Raw genomic sequence first — 23,279 nt, 5'->3', positions numbered from 1 at the left:
CCCTCCCGTGCGCTGCGGGGCCGGGTACGAGGATAAGGAGCGGCTTAGCGCAAGGAATCCGTGAGCGCGATTTCTACAACTTCCCGGTTCATCTTTCCTCGGTGTGTGAGCAGCGTTCTTATTGGAACCGAGTTATTGGTCAGGAATGAACGTGGATGCCGATGCACCGCGTGTGCGTGGCTCAGCTTCTCCAATGCAGAGCCTGAACTCTGAGAGCGTGCACTTGTTACCTCGCCCGGTACTGTGGTGAGGAATGAAGGAATTCCACTTTCTGACACTGCATTGGGGTTACGGCGTTTTCTTCCTGGATTTCAGGTGACTGCAGCACTGCAGGACCGTCACAGCATGGCTGCAGCACCATCAGCAGCACTGCAGCACCATCACAGCACCGTAGCAGCACCATCTCAGCACCATCACCATCATAGCCCTGTCACAGCACCATCACAGCACCATCATCAGAGCACCACAGCACCGCGCTGTGCCCATCCCTGGCACCAACCCTCATTATCAGCAGCTATGACAGGAGTGTCCTATCAGCCCCACAGTGGGTGTTCCCCTCTGCCCATGGGTTCCTACAGATGGAGCTGCAAAGCTGCCGAGCTCCGGACGCAGTGTGAGCGCTGCAGAGGTGCTGGTGGTGCAGTGGTGGAGCGGGGTGGCGATGCCCTTCATGTTGGTGATCGCTGGGATCTTTCTGTGCACATCAGAGATTTCTCCATGCTGCGTTCTCACAGTGCTCGTTGCGACTCTGGCATTGCCCTGAGTGCAGCACAGAGCAATGGATGCGGGCTGTGGGACGCAGTCGGGGTGCTGAGCCGTTGGCCTTTGGGCTGTAGGAAATCCCCGGACAGTGCTGCACAGCCCCCGTTGTTCCGAGCCTGCCCTGCATGCACAGTTCCCATGTTCATGCAGCAATGTGCTCTCTGACGCCCACAGATCTATGGCAGTTCCTTTCCGTTCTCATTTCCATCCTTACATGTACGGGATTTTGTCTGTTTGTCCTTCCTGGCTCGCTCTCCCCAGCCCCATTTACACGCTGTGCCGGCGGTTGTTGATCATGGCCACGATGTGAGACAGATCCAAACTCTTCATCATCACCTCCATGAACTCGTCGTCCTTCCTCGCTCCCTCCACAAATTCATCCAGGGAAAGTTCCCCTGTGGGGCACAGACAGAGCAGAGTGGGATGGGGGCTCTGGGGGGGTTCTGCCTTTCCCTATGGGTGGATGCCAGGCTGGATGTGGCTCTGGGCAGCCTGGTCTGGCCGTTGGTGACCCTGCACATGGCAGGGGGGTGGAAACAGGATGATCATTGTGGTCCTTTTCAACCCAAGCCATTCTGTGATTCTATGATCTTTAGGGGCACTGCCAGCAAGCAGCACCCGCCCCTCCCTCTGCCATCAGCTACGCCCAAAAAGGGACAAAGAAACCCTACAAAACGCACGCAGACAAAATACGGCCAAGGACTGAGAACAGGGAATGAATCCCTTGTACCCATTATGTGTGGTGGAGGAGAAAAGCTTCTCTGCAAAGTACGTGGCTTCGTGTGAGAAGGAAATACAAAAGGAAAAGATGCACAGATGAAGCAGAAGAGGAGGCATAGGATCAGGGAACGGTTTGGGTTGGAAGAGACCTTAGGGACTGTTTAGTTCCAACCTCTGCCAGGGGAGGGACACCTCCCAATAGAGCGGGCTGCTCACAGCCCCATCCCGACTGGGAGCACGGGCAGCTGTGTGGCATTGGGGCATCTCAGGGGGGTGGCAGCAGGGCTGGGGTGGCAGCAGGGTGTTTCTCACCGTCCCCGTTCACATCGATTTTGTTGAAGACGCGGTTGGTGAACTCCTCTGCGCTCGTCTCGTGGTCGCCACCATTGATGGCACGGATGGCCTGGAAGAGGAGAGCGGGATAGGAAAACACTGCGGGAATCCTCAACCCTGACAGCTGGCCCTGAGGGGGATGAAGGTCTGCAGTGTGGGAGGAGTGGGTCGGACCTGAGGGCTGCCCTACATTGGGTTGGGTGGAATGGAAGCACTGCTGACAGGGCAGAATTGGGATCCCGGGTGAAACTGCCCCGAATTTGGTCGCCTGCGGGGCAGAGTGGGGGCGGAAGCCAACATCTGTGCTGCTTCTGTGCTGAGCAGCGCTGCGTCCTGAGAGCTGCTGGGTAAATGGAGGTGTCCCTCCGGAACGCAGCGACCAGCCCAGCCAAGGGCGGGTTGTCCTCAGTTGGGTGCGGGGGAGGATGGGGAAAGGACAGAGCTGGGATCTGACAGGTTAAAGTAGAACGTGGTGTAACATCTTGGACAGGGTAAGAAGGGGAAAACAAGGGAAAACGGGGGGAGAATGGGGGAAATGTGGGAAAGTGAAAGAAAAAGGAGAAAATAAAGGAGGAAAAAAAAAAAAAAGAAAATGGAGGGGAAAAAAAACGAACAAAAGAAAGCGGAGGAAAAAAAAACACAAAAGAAAAAAGAAAAATGAAACCAAAAGCAAATGGAGGAAAAAAACAACAAAAGAAAATGGAAAAACACAAAAGAAAACAAGGGAAAATAGGAGACATGAGGGGAAAACGGGGAAAACCAAAAGAAATTGGGGAAGAAAAACAAAACAAAAGAAAACAAGGAAAAACCGGGGAATACAGGGAAAAACAAGGAAAAAACAGGGGAAAGATGAGAAGATGGGGAGAGCATTTGAAAACAAGGGGAAAAAAATGGAAAATTGGGAAAAAATGGAAAACTGAGGGGAAAAAGGGAGGAAGAGGATGGAAAACAAGGGAAAACAATGGAGAACTGTGGAAAAGAATGGTGAACAGAGGGGAGAAGAGTGGAAAGCGGTGGAAAACAAGGAAAAAAGAGAGGAAATAATGGAAATGGATAAAAATAGGCAAAAACAAAGGGAAACCAGGGAAAATCAAGTGAAAACCAGAGAAAACAGGGAAAGACCATGGGGAATGGGAAAAGAAGGGAAAAGAAAACTCTTGAATATGGAGCAAAAGAGGAGAAAAGGGGGGGAAAGAAGTGCCTCCACTGTGAGGCTCTGGGAATATCACCTGGTGGAATGGCCACATTTTCTATCCTTTCTCTTCTCTTGCTCTTTCAGTCTTTGCAGGAGCCGTTGCCCTAGCACTGTCTTGCCTGTAACGCTTATTTATTGTAATTAGCGAATTAACCAATTTTAGCTCCAACAAGAGTATTAGTTGTATCATTCTTCATCCTTTATTAGTTCAGCATCTTTCTAAGCTCCAACAGAAGAGACCAATCGGAGTCCCTCTGATTGCTGCCATGAAGCCATTGCTGTTGTCCCAACCAAACCCAGCAATCAGCGTCTGGTCCTCCCCAGGAAAGACCCCCATCCTCAGAGCGTCTGCCAGTCAGCAGACCAAGCTCATGGTGTGGACACTGAGGGGCTGACCCCAAAGGGAGGGACCGATGGAGGGCATTCCCTATATCTGCTCCTCCTCTTTCTCAGCCTCTGCTCCCAGGGAACGGGGATGGGACGGGAGGGGATGGGCTCAGGGTGCCGTGGGGAGGGTCGGGTTGGAGCCTGGGATCAAGCTGTGCTGCAAAGAGCGGTCAGCACTGCACAGCTGCCCAGGGCGGTGGGGAGCCCCCATCCCTGGGGGTGTTCCAGGACCACATGCCGGGGACTCACCTTAATGATGTTGAGCAGCTCGTGGCGGTCGATGCAGCCGTTCCCATCCACGTCGTACAGCTTGAAGTACCAGCGCAGCTTCTGCTCCATCTTCCCACGCAGCACCAGGCTGAGGGCTGCCACGTACTCCATGAAGTCGATGTACCCATCCTGGGGCAGAGCAAAGCAGGGACCCGCTCAGTGCCTCTGTGCCGTGATGAGGATGCGCTCCTCAGCCATGGGTCTGGAACCCAGCACCACTCCGCGCTCCCGAGGTTTAAAAGCCAGCTTAAATCTGGATTGAGAATCTCTGATCCACTCCTCTCACCATCATGCTCCCTGTATTTGGGTTTTGTGTCAGGACGATGGAATCTGAATTGGAACTTGGCCTCGAGATGTGGTTCATTGCAGCTCACGGAGCTCATGGGAGAGCTCTGAGCCGCGCTGCGTCCCTGGGTGGGTGGTCACTTCTGAACCTCCCGAGGAAGGGCAGCAGGGAGGGGACAGCTTGCACAGAAATGAGAAACACAGCTGTTAATTAACAGAGCTGCTTCTCAGCACTGTCATTACTGGGACACGGTGTCGGGAGGAGGAGCATTTGTGGAGACAGCCAGGGGTCCTGGTAAGAACCACGTGGGATTGATTGAATCCATGGAACACCTGGAAACTGCTTCCTCCAGAGTGTTATAAAGATCTACATGGTATTTGAGTCTGGAATTTGAATCCAGAATTTGAGCCTTTGCTGTCTAATGTATGTATTCCTGAAGGACAACGGAAGGCTCAAGAAAGCTCCAGCTTTTAGCCTTACGTCCTCCTGCTGGCATCTCATGGGTCAAACGAGCTCAAACCAATTAACACAACGCAGTGATATCTCAAGATTCATAGGTGAACTTGAATGAGGCTGTTAGACAACGAGAAGTGACTCCCTATGGCTGCCATCTGTGTCGCTGACGCACACTGATTTGCCCCTTGTATTCTGCTGCCTTACACCAATGCCCCGTGGCATTGTGACAAAAAACCCCAAACTGCCCAATGCTGCAGGGGATGGTTTGCTGTTGGGGGTTGTTACTTATGGTCTGGATGAGGGGATTGAGGGCATCCTCAGTAAGCAGGGATGTAAGTAAGTAGGGGTTGGTCTCTATCCGCAGGGAATGGTGATGGGATGAGAGGGGATCACAGAATCACAGGATGGCCCGGGTTGGAAGGGACCCCAAGGATCACGAAGCTCCAACCCCCCACCACACGCAGGGCCACCAACCTCCACATTTCAGAGCAGCCCAGGCTGCCCAGGGTCCCATCCAACCTGGCCTTGAACACCTCCAGGGATGGATGGGGATCCACAGCCTCTCTGGGCAGCTGTTCCAGGAAGAATCACCAATAGTGATGTGTTCAGGGCAGGAGGGAGTGCCATTCATCACCTTCATAGGTCAGACCTTTATCACAGGGAACGGGGATGGGACGGGAGGGGATGGGCTCAGGGTGCCGTGGGGAGGGTCGGGTTGGAGCCTGGGAAGAAGCTGTGCTGCAAAGAGCGGTCAGCACTGCACAGCTGCCCAGGGCGGTGGGGAGCCCCCATCCCTGGGGGTGTTCAGTGACCACGGGGATGTGGCACTGGGGGACGTGGGCGGTGGCATGGGCTGGGGTTGGACTGGGCATCTCAGAGCTTTTTCCCAACCTGAATGATTCCACGATTCTCTGTTTCTCTGGTTCTAAAGGGCACATCCTTTCTCGCAGAGAACTCACCTTGTTCATGTCGAAGGTACGGAACATCTGCTCGATGTACTCGTTGGCCTGGGGGTCCAAGCCCCGCAGCCCGAAGAACTGCTTGAACTCGTGCTCTGTCAGCTGCCCGGAGGGACACTCCGTCATGAACTTCTTGTACCAATGGTGGATCTCCACCGCCTGCAGGTCGTCCACCGTGGAGCTGTTGTTGTTTCCCATGGCCAGAAAGAGGAACCCTGCAGGAACGGTCCTCCCCGTCCCGCTGCTCTCACAGCAGTGCCCCTTTGCTCCCGTCCACGTTCAATGTTAGTCCCAAAGTAAAAACCTCTGACCTTCCCAAAGCCCATTAGAAACGTTAATCTACTTAGAGGCTGCTTTACAGACCCCGAAGTTTCAATGATACAAACATTCTGCTTAGAATGGAAAGAAGGTGTGAGATAATCCAGCAAAGCTCTGCTATTCTGGGAGCTGCATTGGGATGAGGAGGTTAAGCAGATGCCTCAGAGCTGCACTGCTTTTGGACGCTGCCCTATTTTTAACCTTGGTATAATTAGACACAAAGATGAGATGGAAATGCTGCAAGATGCGAGGTTTGGTGTGGGGTGAAGGTCTGCCCCTCTATCCGGATTTATAGACTTGGAGGTCATGGGTAATTTGGTGTGTAGGACCAAGAAGGACCCATTGGCATCAGGCCCTGTGGGAAAAGTCCTGTCTCCACACACTGCACAGAGGAGCAGATGGGGAACCAAACCCTGCTGTGACTCTGCTGGCCCCAGAAACACTACGGAGGGGCAGCCAACCCCTGCAGAACCCATCTCACAGAGCACAGAGTGGTGATGCCAGGGAACACTATTAATCATAGAATCACAGAACCATAGGATGGCCTGGGTTGCAAAGGCCCACAGCGCTCATCAGTTCCAACCCCCTGCTGTGTGCAGGTCACCAACCTGCAGCCCAGGCTGCCCAGAGCCACATCCAGCCTGGCCTCGGATGCCTGCAGGGATGGGATGAGCATCCACAGCCTCCTTGGGCAACCTGTTCCAGTGCCTCACCACCCTCTGGCTGAAAAACTTCCTCCTCACATCCAACCCAAACCTCCCCTGCCTCAGTTCTGGACATTTTAACTCCCCCTGCCTCACCTCTCCCAAATTCCTCTCTACAATGCAGCTCCATCTCAAAGTACCACACACACCAAATTGCTCAGCATGACCCTGGTGCTTGCAAAACCTTTGTGTTCTTACGGAGGTCATGGACAGAGTCCAACTCTGCCTCTGCTGCCCACGTTGCTGAGACAACAAATTCCAAGTTCTGTTCATATTCAGTCTAAGTGCATTTTAAAACACAGCAAAGCAAAGGGGTTATAAATCATTACTTAGCACTGGGGAATATCTGGTGGCTTGAGCACTCACAACAAGTGGAATCTGGAAAGAAACAGTGAATGAAAAGCTGTGATATACAATAACTCCCATGAATCACATAATTGGCAGCTTGTAGGCAAAATAAAATAGGCACACTATTTTGTTAACAATGTGTAGGAATTAACTTTTACTTTGAGAATAGATCAACCCACTGCAAATGCCCTGGCAGAATGTTTTACTAGTAGACAAAGGAAACTTGCTTTGCTACCAGTCAGATCTTTTTTCCAGCTGAATGACACAGGAGGTTACAAAGCTTTGCTCTGTGCTGCCAGGGAGAATCTCATTTTTTCAAGAGGTAGATTGACTTTTGCAGTACCAGGACCAAATGAACAATCTTTTGCAGGAGGAGACAGAAGGGCTGCTTTTCCTAGCAGGACTGTCATGTTGCCTTAATTTTTTTTATTAGTGATGTAAACTCATCTTGCACATCTTACAACAGTATGCTGATGAACAGGGAAATATATTTTGGCATCCTTGACCAGTTCATCAAACCTAGCTGTAGGTTACTCTTCTAGATACTGAAGAATTTCCCTAATGTGTAACCAGGTATGTGGTGATAAGTGGAAAGTTCCAGGATAAATAATGAAAGAAAATCATCCCCTGCCCCAGCTTCTCCTGGGGCTGCCATAGGGGAGCTGACACCCATCTCCTGGAGCCAGCAGGACGGGTCAGCAGAGCTCCTGGCTGTGGGTCAGTGCAAAGCTGTGGGAAGTGCTGTGGGAGTGGGGATGGGCACTGGGGGACTGCACAGGACTGGCTGTCTTCAAAGGTTTCATCCAACTGAACTGTTCTATTCCTATTCTAGTCTAGTCTGGTGTATTCCCATTCCATCCCATCCCATCCCATGCCATCCCCATTCCATCCCATTCCATTCCTATTCTATCCCATCCCATCCCATCCCATCCCATCCCATCCCATCCCATCCCATCCCATTCCTATTCTATTCTATTCTATCCCGTCCCATCCCATCCCATCCCGTGCCATCCCACCCCATCCCATCCCGTGCCATCCCATCCCATCCCATCCCATCCCATCCCATCCCATCCCATCCCATTCCTATTCTATCCCATCCCATCCCATCCCATCCCATCCCATCCCATCCCATCCCATCCCATCCCATCCCATCCCATCCCATCCCATCCCATCCCATTCCTACTCTATCCCATCCCATTCCATCCCATCCCATCCCATCCATCTCATTCCATTCCATTCCATTCCTATTCTATCCCATCCCATCCCATTTTCTAACCCCCCCCTTCAGATGAGGGGCTCTGCTTTCTGTGCACGTCCTCACATGGAGCTGTGTCTGTGTGTCAGCATGCAGTCCTGTGCTCACCAGCAAATAGCAGTGTGGGGCAGCCACCAAACACACGGATTGATTTGGGAACCAGGTGTGTGACTGCATGGGGCAGGGGGCAGTATAGGGCTGTATGGGGCTGTATGGGGCTGTATGGGGTGCACAGGGCTGTACGGAGTATGGGATACAGGACTGTATGGTAATGTGTGCAGTATGGGGCTGCATGGAATATGGGGCTGCATGGGACTGTATGGGGTATGGGATTTATGGGAGTGAAGAGCTGCATGGGGACGCAGGACTGTATGGAACCATAGAGTTGTATGGGACCACGGAAGTGTATGGCAGTACAGGGCTGTATGGTCACATAGGGCTGTGGGGGATATAGGGCCATATGGGGGGGTATAGGGCTGTCTGGAGCCAATGAGCTGTATGGGGTACAGGGCTGTATGGGAGCAAGGAGCTGTATGGAGTCATGGGGTTGTATGAGGACACAGGGCTGAGTGGGGCCAAGGAGCTGTATGGGAGCATAGGGCTGTATGGGGTCCATAGGACACTATGGGGCCACAGGGCTGTATGTGGGCAGGGTGCTATATGTGGGCAGGGGGCTGTATGGAACTGTATGTGGGCAGGGGGCTGTATGAAGCTGCATGGGGCTGTATGGAGCTGTATGTGGGCAGGGGGCTGTATGAAGCTGTATGGGGCTGTATGAAGCTGTATGGGGCTGTATGGAGCTGTATGTGGGCAGGGGGCTGTATGAAGCTGTATGGGGCTGTATGGAGCTGTATGTGGGCAGGGGGCTGTATGGGGCTGTATGGAGCTGCATGGGGCTGTATGGCCCCGTGTACTTATGGCACCACGTAAATTTAAACAGAGCCAACTCCCATTCACATCATCCAGGGCTCATTAATGGAACATAATGAGGATGAAAGTGAAATAAATTAGCCGTAGGCAGCTGGTAATTAGAGAAATTGCTCTCTCCCAGCTAATTAAAGCGAAACAAAGCCGGAAGCGGTCACGGGGAGGTCGGGAGCCGGAGGCGGGGGGGCGTGGCAACGAAGGGGGCGTGACCGTACGAACAAGGTAAGGCCCCGCCCCCCGCCTCGGCTGACCATTCGCGTCCTTGTTATGGGGTGGGGCTTCGAGGCTCGACTCGGGATTGGCGGTTTACTGCCACGTGTCCGCGAACAGCTGTCGGCGGTCTCCTCAGCTCTGCAGCTGACTGGCTGTCCTGCCTAGGGGGGCGGGGCTAGGGGCCGGAAGTGGCGGCGGCGCGTTCCGGTGCTGAGGTGGCTGCGGCGGGTCGGGTCGTGGCGGCGCGCGGCAGGTCGGTGCTCTGTGCCCGTTCTTTGGCGCTCCGCCGCGGGGTGTCTTCGGCCCGCCGGGTCGAGGGGGGGAAGCGGGGCGGCGGGGAGCGGCGGTCGGGCCCCGAGGCGCTGCTGCGGGCAGCGTCTGACGGAGATCATGAGCTGCGGGGCGGCAGCAGCGCCTGTTTGCCTCCGAGGGAAGGAAAAAAGCAAAGAATTGAAGTTAATGTGTGTGTAAGGTGTGTGTAATGTGTGCGTAATGCAGCCGCAGTGGGGCGAGCGAGGGGAAAGGTAATGCCGAGTCCTTCATCCGTAGCTGACACACAGAAATGGGGTGGATGGGGTGGGGGTGGGTGCCTTTGTCACTTGTGTGCAGACGGGGGAAATCTGTCGTCAGGTCGTTGTGAGCCCTAGAGGGCTGCGGGTCCCCACTGCAATCATAGAGCCATAGAATGGGCTGGATTGCAAAGGACCACAATGCTCATCTGGTGCAGGTCGCCAACCAGCAGCCCAGGCTGCCCAGAGCCACATCCAGCCTGGCCTTGGATGCCTGCAGGGATGGGATGAGCATCCACAGCCTCCTTGGGCAACCTGTTCCAGTGCCTCACCACCCTCTGAGTGAAAAACTTCCTTCCCATATCCAACTTAAATCTCCCCTATCTCAGCTTAAAACCATTCCTTCTTGATCCTTGGGGGCCCATAGAGGGGTTCTACCACTCCTGCAATCACTGCGAGCCCAGAGGAGCTGTGGCTGCTTGCTGCCAGCTGTGCTGTTTGCACACTGGGTGAGGCAGTGGGGTGTGCACTGAGCTGCGTGCATCCTGTGTTTGCTGACTGCTGTTTATGAGGGAGGCGGTCAGCCCTGTGTGATTCCTTCCTGCCGTATGCTCAGCCTTAGCACCGTGTTTGGTATTATTTCCCGCAGTGTTTTCCTCAAGAATTGGCTTCTCGTGGCTTGGGTGGAGGTTCTGTTCTCTGGGGGAAGAGGAGCTGTGTCTCTGGGAGTGGGGTTAACCCCCATTGGTGGCTGTTTGCCAGCAGCACTCCTCGGGGCTCAGGATTGGGGCAATTTTAACAGCGTTATCAGTGATCTGCATGAGGTGGTCAAGTGCCTCCTCAGGATGTTTGCAGATGGTACCAACTTAGGCAGGAACATTGATCTGCCTGAGGTTAGGAGTCATAGAGTTATAGAACCCTTAGAGTTGGAGGGGACCTTGAAAGGCCATCAAGTCCAATTCCCCAATGCACAGGGAATTACAGCTCAGGGCTGCAACCATCAGGTTGCCCAGGGCCTGCTCCAGCCTGGCTTTGAGAGTCTGGAGGGGTGGGGCTTCAACCACATCCCTGGGCAACCTGTTCCAGTGCCTCACCACCCTGACTGAGAAAGACCTTTTCCTTATATCCAAGCTAAATCTATGCTCTTTAAGCTTGAATTCGTTTCCCCTTGTCCTGTCACTACAGACTGTTCAAGACTCTGTCCCCCCTTTCCTGTAGCTCCCCGTTGGGTGCTGGAAGGAAAATCTGCAGATTGATCTGGATAGGATGGATCGATGCTGTTCAACAAAGCCAACTGCAGTGTCCTGTGCCTGGGTCATAGCAACCTCATGCAGCAGTGTTGGCCTGGGGAAAAGTGCCTGGAGGAGAAGGATCTGGGTGTGTTGGTTGGCAGCTGAACACGAGCCAGCACTGTGCCCGGGTGGCATCCTGGCTCGTAGCAGCAGTGGTTCGGGCAGCAGAGCAGGAGGTGCCCATCCCTCTGCATGGCACTGCTGGGGCCGCAGCTCAGCGCTGTGTTCTGCTTGGGGCCTGTCTCTCTACAAGGAAGTGAGTTGAAGGAACACGTTCAAAAAATGAGGCTGGTGAAGGGTCTGGAGAAGATGACCTCTGAGCAGCGGCTGAGGGAATCCAGGTGGTCCCATCTGGGGAAGTGGAAGCTGAGGGGGAGCTCATCGCTGTACCACTGCCTGACAGGATGCTGCAGTGAGGAGAGGCCGTCTCTGTTTTCAGGTGATGAGTAATGGGATGCAAGAAAATGGCCTCAAGTTGTGCCAGGAAAGGTTTAAATTGGTAATTAGGAAGAGTGCCTCCACGGACAGGGTGGTGAGGTGCAGTGCTGTCACCACCCCTGCAGGCATTGAAGAGATGGTCACTGAGGGATGTGGCTTAGTGATGGCGTCTGATAGAGTCAGCTGGTGGTTGGACTCAGAGGTCTTTTCCAACCTGAATGACTCCATGATGCTAACTAAGCAGATAGGAAGTGCAAGCACTGGGCTGTTTCTGCCCCAGGTCAGTGAGACCAGTGTGTGTGTGCTGACCTGGCTTTGGGACAATAATTCTGCTATTCCTGTGTTCAGCCTCTGGGGTGGTGCAGAGATGAAGGAGCTGAGCTGCAGTGGTGCCCACGGATGGGATGAGGCAGTGGACACAAACTGGAATGCAAGAAATCACCTCTGAAGACTGTGAAGTGCTCGTCTGCTGTGTGGTGATGGAGCCTCAGCACAACCCAGGGCAGCTGTGGAATTCCTCTCCTGGGGAAGCTGTCTGAACTGAGCTGTTCGCATTTGTGACACTGAGAAGCTGTGGCCTGCTGTTGGGTGGGAAGAGCAGATTCATCCTCCTCAAACATTGCTGATGGTCACAGAGGCATTTTTACTTCCAAGTCTTTAAATGAGTCTTTTCTGTTGCCAGCTTGGTGAACAGCTAATGGTGAAAGAAGAAATTTCCCTGTAAGCCTGTGCTGCTTTGGAGCTCCACGATAGGTGCAGGCCAGCTGGGATGCATGTGAGATACTGGCACTGTGCTTGCTGGCTGTTACACTGATACGGAACTGAGCACTCCTAGCTTTATTGCAGTGTCCTTCACCAGAAGTGTCATCTCTAGGACTGTTTGCAGGAATCCAAGACCTGCCTTCTTGCTTCACTGCTTCCCAGGCCTTCTGTTCTGCAGGCTGCAGAGACAGTTTGTTCTCTGAAAGCATTGGAAATCAGTGTGTGTGTGTGCAAGGACAGGAGAAATCATATTTTCCAAACAAGGAAGACTTTTCACTTTCTATGTTTACTGAGGATGAGTGACTGTGATAGACCCAGAGTGTGTTATGTAGAAAGGAGAGAGGTTTTATCTCCTTACTGTCAAATAAATTGTTTTTCTTTTCTTCTGCCTTCAAGGACCCTTTGTTCCTGTGCCCACGAGATAAACAAGAATGGTGTGAAGGAGCCGTGTGTGAGCAGCAGCACTGCCCTGCAAACCTCCCCCCTACTGAACAAGCAGACCTATGAGCTCTTCAGTCCATGAAGGAGGTTGGTGTTCACGTGGCCTCTTTGCTTCCTGATAGGGAAACACACATTAGCACACCTAGCTTAAAGTCAGGTGGTTGGAAGCTGCGACTGCCACGCTGAAGTGATGCGGTGGTATTCTCATCCTTTTGGTGTTTCCATGCTTGAAGTGGCAGTGTGAGAGGAGGGGTTTGTTTGCAGAGATAAAGGAGATTGAGCATATAGCCAGCTTGAGAAGTCTCCTTCTGGCTAAACAGAGACTTTAAAACTTGATGTAAGCTTGAGTTTGTACCTAATGTGATACTTGCACGTTCTGTTGCAGTCAGGCTAGAGCAGGGAGAACTGTCAACAAACTAAAAACTCTTTCTGCCTCTTCCCTCCGAGCAGTGTGGGGGAATGGCAGTCATGTTCAGTTTGTAATGCTTCACCTCTGCACTCCTTCCTCCTCGCTCTGCTGTAAGGTCCCTCCTATGGGATGCCATCCTTCCCAAACTGATCCTGCACAGGCTTCCCACAGGAATGGATTGCTCCAGTGTGAGGTCCCTCGGGCTGCAGCTCCTGCCCAATGATGTGCTCCAGCGTAGACTTACCTCCATGGGCTGCACTCAGGCCTGGGGCCAACTCCTGCAGGGCCTTTCCATGGGCTGCAGCCTCCTTAGGCCATATTTGCCTGCTCTGCAGTGGGCTCCTCTCCACAGGTGCCTGGAGCACCTCTTGCCCTCCTCCTGCACCACCTTGGTGTTCTCTGAATGTTCTCTCTCTGAGTGGTGCAGCATTTCTTCCCCTTTCATCAGTCTGCTCTCCCAGAGGTGCACTCAGCATCCAGAGCTGTCTGTGCTATGAAGCAGCTCCTGCATGCCTCTGACAGAGGCCACCCCTGCAGCCCCTCTGCTGCCCAAACCTTGTCACACAAACCCAATGCAATTCCTGAGGTTTTTCTGTTCTTTTGTGGTTTAACCCTGGCTGGCAGCTCAGCACCACACAGCTGCTTGCTCTCCTTCCGTAGGCGGGATGGGGAAGAGGATTGAAAAGGTAAAAGTGCAAGAACTCAGTGAGCTGAGGTAAACCACTGTGTTCTCTTGGCAGAGCGGTTGCGTTCTCCGTAAGCCTGACCAGTGTGGAGGGATGCCTTTTTTTTCCTCAGCAGTGTTGGCTGTATCCTGACTCTTTGCTTTGTTTCAGGCTGAAGATGCTGAGCCGTTTGTCGGGTTTGGCAAATACTGTTCTACAAGAGCTGTCTGGTGATGGTGGAGATGCTGTTACTGAGTCTGAGTCCTCTGACACTGTAAGCATGCTGCAGTGAAAATATCTTTTCTGAAAGAGTGGTCAGGCACTGGAGTGGGCTGCCCAGGGAGGTGGTGGAGTCACCGAGCCTGGAGGTGTTCAAGGAATGTTTGGATTTTGTGTTGAGAGACATGGATTAGTGAGAGCTAGTGGTGATGGGTGGATGGTTGGACTGGACGATCTTGAAGGTCTTTTCCAACCTTGGTGATTCTGTGATTCTGTGAAAAGGCTTCCAGACGTAACATAGAATTAGTTTGGGGAGTATAAACCATCTGGCTGCAGTGAGAACTATTTCCTCCTTCACTGCTGAGTGCTAAAGTAGCTACTGAGCCAACATTCCATTCTGCTTCTGAATTCCCAACACCTTAAGTCAGCGCTCATGTGGGGCAGACCAAAATCTACTTAAGGTTCTAAATCTCAAAGCGATGCTAGAAAAAGTATTAGAATGAGAATGAAGAAAAATTTTCAAGTTTTAATGGTTCTGCACAGCAGGAAGAGGAGCTCTGCACAGTTGGGTGCCAGGAGAAGACTTTGACCTGCAGGCTGCCCTTTAGCACCTAGGGCAGAACAGAGTGCGTGAGTGGTGGCATCTCCTGAGAGCCGCTCACTTCAGCTTTCCTGTGTTCATTGAAGATGCATGCATTCTTTTTTGCTTTTTTTTCTTCCCCCCCCCCTTATACACAGAATCATAGAATGGCCTGGGTTGAAAAGGACCACAATGATCATCCCGTTCCAACCCCCTGCTATGCGGAGGGCCACCAACCAGCAGCCCAGGCTGCCCAGAGCCACATCCAGCCTGGCCTTGAATGACTCCAGGAATGGGGCACCCACAACACCTCTTTCTCAACGATCTTTTCCCACTATTTCACATAACACATATAGTTCTGTAGGCTGCATGCAGTGTTTGCAAGGAACAAGAGGGCAGCATTTAGGAGCGGACCTGAAGGTGACATCTGGATCTGTGCTGTGGTCTGTTTGGACTTTCCTCCTCCAGAGCACTCATCTCACTGTTTCAGGTAGAGCCTTCAGAGCTGGCAGGAGGAGGCATGGAGGAGGCACCAGAGGACGTGTTGGAGCGGTTAGCACAGACTGAAAAGCTGGTTGTCCAGCTGAAGGATTTGATCCGAGAGAAGGATGCCCTGCTCCAGCAAAAGGAAACTGTGCTCAAGGTATCATCTCTTTTACCGAGGACCTAACAGCAGGTGTGAAATGCTGTGGCAGCTTTCTGCGCAGGCTACTTTGTGTTTTCTTCTGCCATTGAGATGCCTGCACTACTGAAGGCACCAGGTTTGGGATTCCAAAGAGTGGGCCTCAACCAAAGAGATGTGGGTTTGCTTCTGTGCCCTTTGTTTGGGTGTAGCTGCCTCTAAAGTGAAGACGTGGCGTCCACGTGCCGTGTGCATTTGGAGTTGTCATTGCTCTAATAAATGCTAATATCTTTTATGTGAGTGGGTTTTTTTTCCTCCAGTTCAGAGCATTTGGGACCCGCCAGGCTGTGCTGCAGCCTCCCAGCAGTCCAGTGGTTTGTGGCATTTAAACAAATTTATGTATTGCTTATCCTAAGGCACTGCAGGAGAGGAAGTGCTGAGGGACTGCATATTATAGAGGAAGTCAAATTTAGCTTGTTCTGACTGCTAGGAGATGTCCCTTGAATGGTCCATCTGCTGGAGAGAAACTGGCAGAGCGGAAGCATGCAACTATTTTGCTGTTTAAAGCACTTCAGAGCAAGTTTTAATGTTTTAATTAGCATTGGTGGTGAGGGGGGTTTGGGCAAAGAGGCTGGCTGACAAAACTGCAGCTTTTATGGTGCTTTCAGGGTTGGGCAGCACTGGCATTTTAAGCACAGCTCGTTTGTGTTCTTCTCTTCCAGGAGGAACGTGAGGCTGCTGATGCAAAGCTGATGAAGCTGAAACTTCAGGCCAAAGCCAAGCTGGCATCTCTGAACAAACGCATCGAGGAGCTGACAGAGAAGGGCCCTCTGCTGCCTGCACAGGCCGTGCCAGAAGAGCAAGTGTGTGCTAAGGTTGGGAGAATTAAAAGATGTTGCTTCTGCAGATTGCCTGGGGTTGCCCTGTGTTGTAGGTCTCACCTTTCTGTTGTTAGCAGGACATTCATAGTCCCAGCAAGGATGTCTGCTGCAGGAAGCTGATCTGTCCGGCTTCTCTGTACTACAGACCTCCTTGGGGTGCACAGCTTGATCTCCTCAAGGGTATGGGTCAGTTTCATGTTGTGTATCTTCAGTACTCTCTTATGGGTAAGGTCTTGCAGAAATCACATCTGTGTGTGAGCTGTAGGTTTCCAAAGGTTACCTGTTCTGATAGCACAGCAAAAGAAAGGGGAGGTAGGCTGGAATACAAGACAGAAGGAGTAGTTGAAAGGCAGTAACTTAAATGTAAGATGGTATTTCTAAGCCTTGTATCTTCCTGTGCCTCTGCAATGTTTCGTGGTGAACTGCAAACTGCTTGTGTGAACCTGGGTAAGAGGAGGGGCAGGAACGTCCCGTGCCAGGATGTTAAAGGAGCTGCTGACTGCTGGTTAGGAGCTACCACAGGCACTGCTGAATTTATGAGAGCTTTGGAAATTGTTCTGCTGACCGCATCATCTTTTTAGAAAAACTTTGTATGAGTTGGCAAGAGGAGTGAGATAGAAGCCCAAAGAGGTCACTGCACACTGGGGTGATCTTCGCTAAACCGAAGAGGATAAAGGTGATTAGAAACACTGGGGAGAGGAAAAAAAAATTGTAGGGAAAGTCAAAAGGTGAGCGTGAGTGATATTAAAATGTGAGCTCTTAGGTGAGGGCTGGCCACTAATTGAAAAACACCTGCAAGAAAATCCTGCAAATTCATCGGTCAAAGGTTCATGGGTTCACAAGAGGCAAGCCCTGTTTCACAAACTGCATCTTCTTTTAAGATGAGATCCCCACCCAGCTGACCAAGGGTTGGTGTCTGGTTTTTGGATTCCAGTATAACTTTGAGGCTGTTTCTCACAATATCCTTCTGGACAAAGCACCCAGCACGTGAAAGCCAAAACCGCAGTGTAGTGGGTGAGCAGTTGGCTGACAGGTGGGGTTCCATCAGGCTGCAGGGGTTCTGCAGGGCTCTGTTTTAGGGCCACATCTCTTTGATGCTTTTGTCGATGACTTAAATGTCTTGAAGGTATGCTAAGTAAGTTTGTGACAGCACTGAGCCAAGCTTAGAAGAAACGTAATTTCCTCTTAGAGCTGTGCCAGGAAGGAGGGCACCAAGAGGGTGGCACAGCTATTGAAGTGAAAGGGCTTTACTGGCAAAGGAATGAAGTGAAAAAGAAAAAAAGTAAAGAGTTGTTTGGTTTTTTTTAAGTAGAAAAAAATAAGCACATGGTTTGAAGTCAAGTGCAGTAGTTTGGTTTTTTGTTTTTTTTTGAAATTGGCAGTAATACCAATAGTTTTCTTTCTTAAGTTTCTTTTTCTTCTGATTCTTTCTTGCAGTGTCAGAATAACCAAAATGCAAGAGAGGAGCAAAGGGACGAAGCTGAAGGTCTGGAAGAGCAGCTCAGGGAGCAGAAAGAGACTGTACGGGATCTGAAGGAACAGCTGACTTTAGCCAAGATGAATCTGAAAGATGCTGAAATCAAATATGCATCACAGGTACATCAGAAAAAAAAAAAAAAGCTGTGTTTCTCTGATGTAACTCACAAGAGAGGTTTATTCTTGGTGACACGCTGCTGCTGGTGGGGATGTGCCCAAATCCAGCAATCTTGGCAGAAACCAGACTACCTGGGCTCCAGGACCCAAAGTCCATCCTGAGAACACTGTTCCTGGCAGCTGTGTGTGTTCAGTGCGTGCATCTGTGTGTGCACAGACAGCCATACAGTGCAGCACTTGTATGAGAGCACACAAAGTACATTTTTCTCTCTTAGCTCGGATGAAAGAATGGTGAGAATATACACAGTAGCAGGTCGTGGGTCCTCCCAGCAGCTGTGCTCAGGCACTCAGTCTGCCCAATAACCCTTGAACCCCAGTCTCCCCAGTTCCTGGCATGTGGATGTGCAAAACCATGGGGCCTGTGGTCCTGTTTCCCGCTTAGGCACAGATCTGCTGGTCTTGCACACGTGCACAGAGATGACTGGGATCCCCCTGGTCCCTCTAACAGCCCCCTGTGCTGCTCTCCTTGGAGAGGTGTGGATACACACAGACACTCATAATACACAGCTGCACGCCCTTCTCTCTGCTAACTGGCTCCCTGCTGTCTCCCACTCAGAGGTGTGAAAATGCACAGAAGCAGGTCTTGCTTTTAGAGCCCCCCGAGGTGCTGTGGTCCCTCTGGTATAGCTGGAGCTCCCTCGGCCATCCAACAGCCAAGTCTGCGTGGGATTTTGCCCTTGGTGCTATTCCCCATCTTCCCCTTTTGAGGGAGGGGATCTGCCCCTCTGCACTGAGACCTCACCTGGAGCACTGAGTCCAGATGGGGAGTCCTCAGCACAGGAGAGACACAGACCTGTTGGAGTGTGTCCAGAGGAGGGCTACAAAAATAATCCAAGGGATGGAACACCTCTCCTGTGAGGACAGGCTGAGAGTTGGGGCTGTGCAGCATGGAGAGGAGAAAGCTGCAAGGGGACCTGAGAGTGGCCTGTCAGTATCTACAGGGGAGCTGCAGGAAAGAAGGGGACAGACAATTGAGCAGGGTCTGTGGTGGTAGAACAAGGGGAAATGGCTTCAAGCTCCAAGAGATTTAGGTGGGATATAAGGAAAAAGTCCTGCACAGTGAGGGCGGTGAGGTGCTGGCACGGAGTGCCCAGAGATGTGGTGGGTGCTCTGTCCCTGGAGACTTTCAAGGCCAGTCTGGATCAGGCCCTAGGCAGCCTGATGGAGCTGTGGTGTCCCTGTGCATTGCAGGGCAGTTGGCAGATGGCCTTTAAAGGTTCCTTCCAACTCCTAAGGATTCTGTGATTGTGCTTACCGTGTCGCCTGGCTTGGAGTTAGCTGGTGGTGATGCATTCAGCTGCACGCTCTCAGTTGCTCCAGTTGCCAGCACCACAGGCACGTGAGCCCTTTGGCCCCCAGCCTGACTCTGAGAGGCTCTCAGACCCATTTCCCCTTGGAGGACAGAAAGTGTTTCCCACAGAAAAGAAAAAGAATTAGAAATACAATTCAATAAGGCAGAGCGCTGATCAGCTGCAGGTATGGCCAGACAGACGTGTCCACCAGCTGCTGTTACACACAGCTTGCTTTTTTAATACCATTGCCATCTATTTTGTGCTTGCTCCTTCCCAAACATCCTAGATCCATGCACTTCTATGCTTTTGGTTCTTCCTCCAAACACCCCACAGTCAGTCTGTGCAATCCCAGAGCACTCTTTGGCTGCTTCCCACCCTGTTATCCCTCGGCTGTATCCACCACTTCATGCAAAAGGTGCTCAGCAGTTGAGTTCTCTTACTGAGTCTCCCTCTTGGATAATGAGAGAGGTGGCTCTGAGCGTGGGGTGGGGAAGCAGCCCCTGGATGGGGTTGGACAGGGAAGCCCTTGCTCTGAGTTGGGATTTGGGCTCCTGCCTGCTGTTGTGCTTTGGTGTTTGCATGGGGGGGTTTTGGTGTTTTATCACTGTTCTGGGGTGAATTTTGGAGCTTCTCCCATCCCCACCGTTGCCTCTCTCTGCTTTGCTGAGGATGAGCTTGTTAACACATAGCAGCTGCTGCTATTGTGATCATTTATGGGGTGGTTGATGTTAGTGCTCTGGATGTCACTTTTAGCTTCTGATCTGTGAAATGGACAGGATCCAGTGCAAATACAAAATCAGGAGCTTTGCCAGCTCGTACTTATGTAGTGATTATGTTTTATCATTTATGTTTTATCATGTGTTCTTTCCTATATGGGATCTGAAGTATCACTAGTTGATGTCTGTATGTTACGATGCTGGGGTTGCTGTCTGACCAAAGCCACGCAGGGTTGCCAGGCTGCAGACGTCGCCAGACATGTGTGATGTGCTGATGCTGAGAGCACACCTGCACATCTGTCACACTTGGGTTATGTTTGCTTGTTTCTTTTCGCTCTCTGGGTACTGTATTTTGGTTTCTGTTTGCAGCTGAGCTCCCTGCAGGAAGTAATTCAGGAGAAGGAAGCTCTCCTCAAAGAGCAGGTTCACCAGCACCAAGCTGAGTTGCTGAGAACAGCAGACAAAGCAGCTCAGGAAGCAGAGGTGCAGCAGGTATGTTTGTTATAATCGCCTTGTTATGAAGAGGAGAAAATACATTTTGAGAGTCAGAGGATGCACTGGGAAAGCTGTTCTCAGCAAAGTGAGCGGGGGTGAGAGGAGATGGGAGCTGATGGCTTGGGGCTGTTGGTTTGCTTTTAGAATGATATTTCACACTTCCAGAGTTCCCCCTTCAGTCTGCTGAGCTGCTGTAAGACTTCCCTTGTTGCAGGTAGGAGTGTAGTTATTGTTGAAAGCAGTTGTAGTGCTGCCATCCCCTATGTGTGAAACGGCAGCGAGCTCTCCTTGCTGCGCTTTGGTTCCATGATGAACAGCGATAGGAGCAAAGTGATTTGGGCCGTTAAAGTGACTGTTGCAAGAAGTGGGTGGGTGGATGAAACTTAGGGGATGTGGTCCCTCTGCATTGGCTTCTCAGGGACTCTCACAGACCCTTCTCCCACAGAACCTGCTTACGCTTCGGAGGAAGCTGGAGGAGCGAGAAGAAGCTCTGCTGGGACAGACGCAGGTGGTAGAACTGCTGCAGCAGGAGCTACGTGGGGCTGAACAACAAAAGCAGGTGCCCTTTTGTGTGCTTATTGCTTTACTCCCATGTGTCTGAGTGGTTGGTGGAGCTTTTACTGACAGAGCTTGTGGAAGTTCCCAGATGAGCTTATTGCTGGCGCAAGGATCGCAGCACAGAATCAGCCAGCAGGTTCATTAACATACTCCTTCCTTTCAAAGAAGAGCGCAGACTTAATTGCAGCAGAAAAGGAAATAAAATGAGTATCACTACACAGAGAATGTTTCAGTAATAATATAGCACACATCTCCTGATATCTGCCTCTATTCCTGGCTTTAAGGGCCCCCATCCCCCAAAGTTCCATGGCTTCCATCTGGTTGAGGATGAGGGAAACAGTGAGCTGTCAGCACCACGGATCTCCAAACTGGAACAATTTGATGTTTGTGGTTCATTCCTCGATCCAGGATCCACTTAGAGCCATTTTTTATGTTTGCTGAGATGGTTTTACACCTCTTTGTTAGTCCACAAGTTCACGCTGTATCTGATTTTCCTTTGCTTGGTGTGTTTTATGCCATAGCTGTTGTCTGTATGTCGTGCAGTCCATCACAGAGTGCTCCTTGTCCGTTTTAGTTACTCCCCAAATCAGTTCTCTCCAGTTCCAGAACTGCCTTTTTAGCCAATCTCTGTGAAGTGCTGATGGCCTTTGGGTCTCCGTTGCATCCCTCACTTCTGTCATCCCTTTATGTCCTCCCCACGTCCCGCTCTGTGTTTCTGCTGCTCAGCCCCTCTGCTGTTTCCCACTGCTGTATTTCCCCCCACTACGCTGTCAGTTATGACAATTTCATCTTACAGAGACACTCTTGCATCCGCTGTATGTGAGAACGAACAGAAAAACAGAGACTGTACCAAACGAGGATGAGCAAAACGAATTTTGCACAGTAGTGTGGTAAGAAGTAACGTGATTGCAGCTAAACCAAGGGAAGCCACTTCCGTGCAGATGCACCACGAATGCCTTTGTGTTTCCAATCTCGAAGCTTCTCCGAATCTCCTCCCCTTTGGAGACCTCTGCTGTGTCAGCCTCAGGGACAGTGGTGCAGTGCATCACCTGGATATCTCTTCAGTCACACAAACAGCTGTGCTACAAACTCATTTCATGATCAAATCCTCATCGTTCGTAGTTATAAGCAGACGAGACCTCTGCTGCTGTCCTGTTCTGCTGTGCTCGTTGTCCATTCAGGCTTCAAACGTCAATACTGTGCTTCCTGGAGATACATCAGCTTTTATTCTGAGTCTCCTTGGCCTCAGTAATGTGTAACCCTACGATCCTTCTTCCTGTATTTAATTATAATGTGCTCTGTGAGAACATGGCTGGATCATCTGCGTTTTGTTGGTGAGGGCTTTGAAAGCTGAAGCAATTTGGAGCAAATGTGAGCTGCTTAATTGCAAATTTGGAGAGAAGTGGAAAGAACTCATTTCTGACCAAATGGCTGCAAACTGCTTCTGTAGCTCTGAAATGAGTCAGTTTCTCTTGGTTTTGATCTTTAAAACTACGTATAGAGAAACATATCTTCATCTTGGGGATCCGTTTTGATAGTGCATGTGTTTTGTTTTCCTTACTGTCATCATCACAAAGTTTGCATTACATGTTTAGTGGATGAAGTGTAGCTTTGAAGCCATTTTTTGTTCCTTTTGTGTATATTGGTTGAAGAGCTCTGATTTTTTTTTTCTTTTTTTTTTTTTCCCAATTGTTTTTGTGGTATAGCACTCTCCTCCCCCCTCCCCACAGCCCACCCCCAGTGGTGGAGTGATGCAGGATAGGGTGCAATTTACACGTAAATGGATTTATTCTCTCTTATGTGTTGCTCTTTTGTTGTCCCCCTGTACACACCAGGCACTGAGGTCGGACCTCCCAGTGCCCAGAAAAGCTGAAGAGCCTCGTTGAGCTGCCCAGTACTCACTGCTGCTCATCCTGATTCGTGGCACCATCCCCAGATTCCTCCTCTGCGCCTTTGACTCCCCCTACACCCACTGTATGGTCAGCAGGAGAGCCTGGTGCACCCATCCCCTGAGGCAGAAGATGCTCCTCCTACCTACAGAGTAAAGGGAGCTCCTCAGGAGCCCTGCTGAGCACCCATAGCCCAGGAGAAGGAAGTTTGGCAGAATGAATTCTGGCATGGCTGTTAGGGTTCTGCATCTCTTCCCTGGCTGGCTTTAACCTCTGCTCAGTGTCTGCCAGCTTGTTGAGGTCTTCCATGAGCCACTGGGTGTAGTGTGGGGCACTGTGTCACCTCTAGGTCCCTGTTTTAGCTTTTTTTTTTTTTTTTTTGGACATAATTTCACATACACTCGTTTGTTCTGCTTGTTAATTGCCCTCTGCCATTGTTGAACTCTCCCTCTTTTTGTTGTAGTGTTTCCTTCCCTCCCTGAGAAGCTTTCTTTCCTTTAGAAGAGAATTCATGGCCTCTGTTATGCTGCTTTTTCCTGTCCTATCCTCTTGCTCTAAATAAATATGTTTCTTTTCTATACTCACAATGAGAGCTCTTACTTCTCCCAGCGTTATTTCCTTGCAAGTTGCAAACAGGGCAGGTTCTCTAACAAACTGAGAGTCCTGTTATGTTTATTTCCTTCTGCTAAAATATTTGAAAAAGATATAGTGGTGATTTTAAGATG

General features: G+C 51.1%; 2 protein-coding genes across 2 annotated transcripts in view; one reads left to right on the top strand and one right to left on the bottom strand.

Annotated features, from left to right (window-relative positions):
- Positions 1-866: 866 nt before the first annotated feature.
- LOC100538407 (guanylyl cyclase-activating protein 1-like) lies at positions 867-5,566 on the bottom strand. Its single transcript, XM_010708844.4, has 4 exons — positions 5,369-5,566; positions 3,647-3,796; positions 1,795-1,885; positions 867-1,157 (listed from the first exon to the last, which is right to left on the bottom strand). Exons 1-4 carry the CDS (start codon positions 5,564-5,566, stop codon positions 1,030-1,032), a joined length of 567 nt encoding a protein of 188 aa, XP_010707146.2. The 3' UTR covers positions 867-1,029.
- Positions 5,567-9,259: 3,693 nt separating this feature from the next.
- The window catches only part of GOLGB1 (golgin B1), a 39,709-nt gene continuing 25,689 nt past the window's right edge, over positions 9,260-23,279 (top strand). The window contains exons 1-8 of the mRNA XM_085233418.1: positions 9,260-9,386; positions 12,531-12,662; positions 13,821-13,923; positions 14,939-15,091; positions 15,793-15,945; positions 17,389-17,547; positions 19,982-20,104; positions 20,553-20,666. Coding sequence (XP_085089544.1) covers positions 13,828-13,923; positions 14,939-15,091; positions 15,793-15,945; positions 17,389-17,547; positions 19,982-20,104; positions 20,553-20,666 — 798 coding nt within the window. The 5' untranslated portion in view covers positions 9,260-9,386; positions 12,531-12,662; positions 13,821-13,827. The remainder of the gene's footprint in view (positions 9,387-12,530; positions 12,663-13,820; positions 13,924-14,938; positions 15,092-15,792; positions 15,946-17,388; positions 17,548-19,981; positions 20,105-20,552; positions 20,667-23,279) is intronic.

This window comes from Meleagris gallopavo, chromosome 1, assembly GCF_905368555.1.
Source record: "Meleagris gallopavo chromosome 1, MGAL_WU_HG_1.1, whole genome shotgun sequence".
Lineage (NCBI taxonomy): Eukaryota > Metazoa > Chordata > Aves > Galliformes > Phasianidae > Meleagris > Meleagris gallopavo.
This window is presented reverse-complemented; position numbering and strand designations above follow the sequence as displayed.

What these genes read in the sequence shown, in the direction of transcription:
- LOC100538407 (XM_010708844.4), bottom strand. Translation starts at nt 5,566, where the DNA reads ATGGGAAACAACAACAGCTCCACGGTGGACGACCTGCAGGCGGTGGAG. An exon ending in GTACCTTCGACATGAACAAG is followed by an intron (nt 3,797 to 5,368) that starts GTGAGTTCTCTG and finishes GCTCTGCCCCAG; the next exon opens with GATGGGTACATCGACTTCAT. An exon ending in AGCTGCTCAACATCATTAAG is followed by an intron (nt 1,886 to 3,646) that starts GTGAGTCCCCGG and finishes CTCCTCTTCCAG; the next exon opens with GCCATCCGTGCCATCAATGG.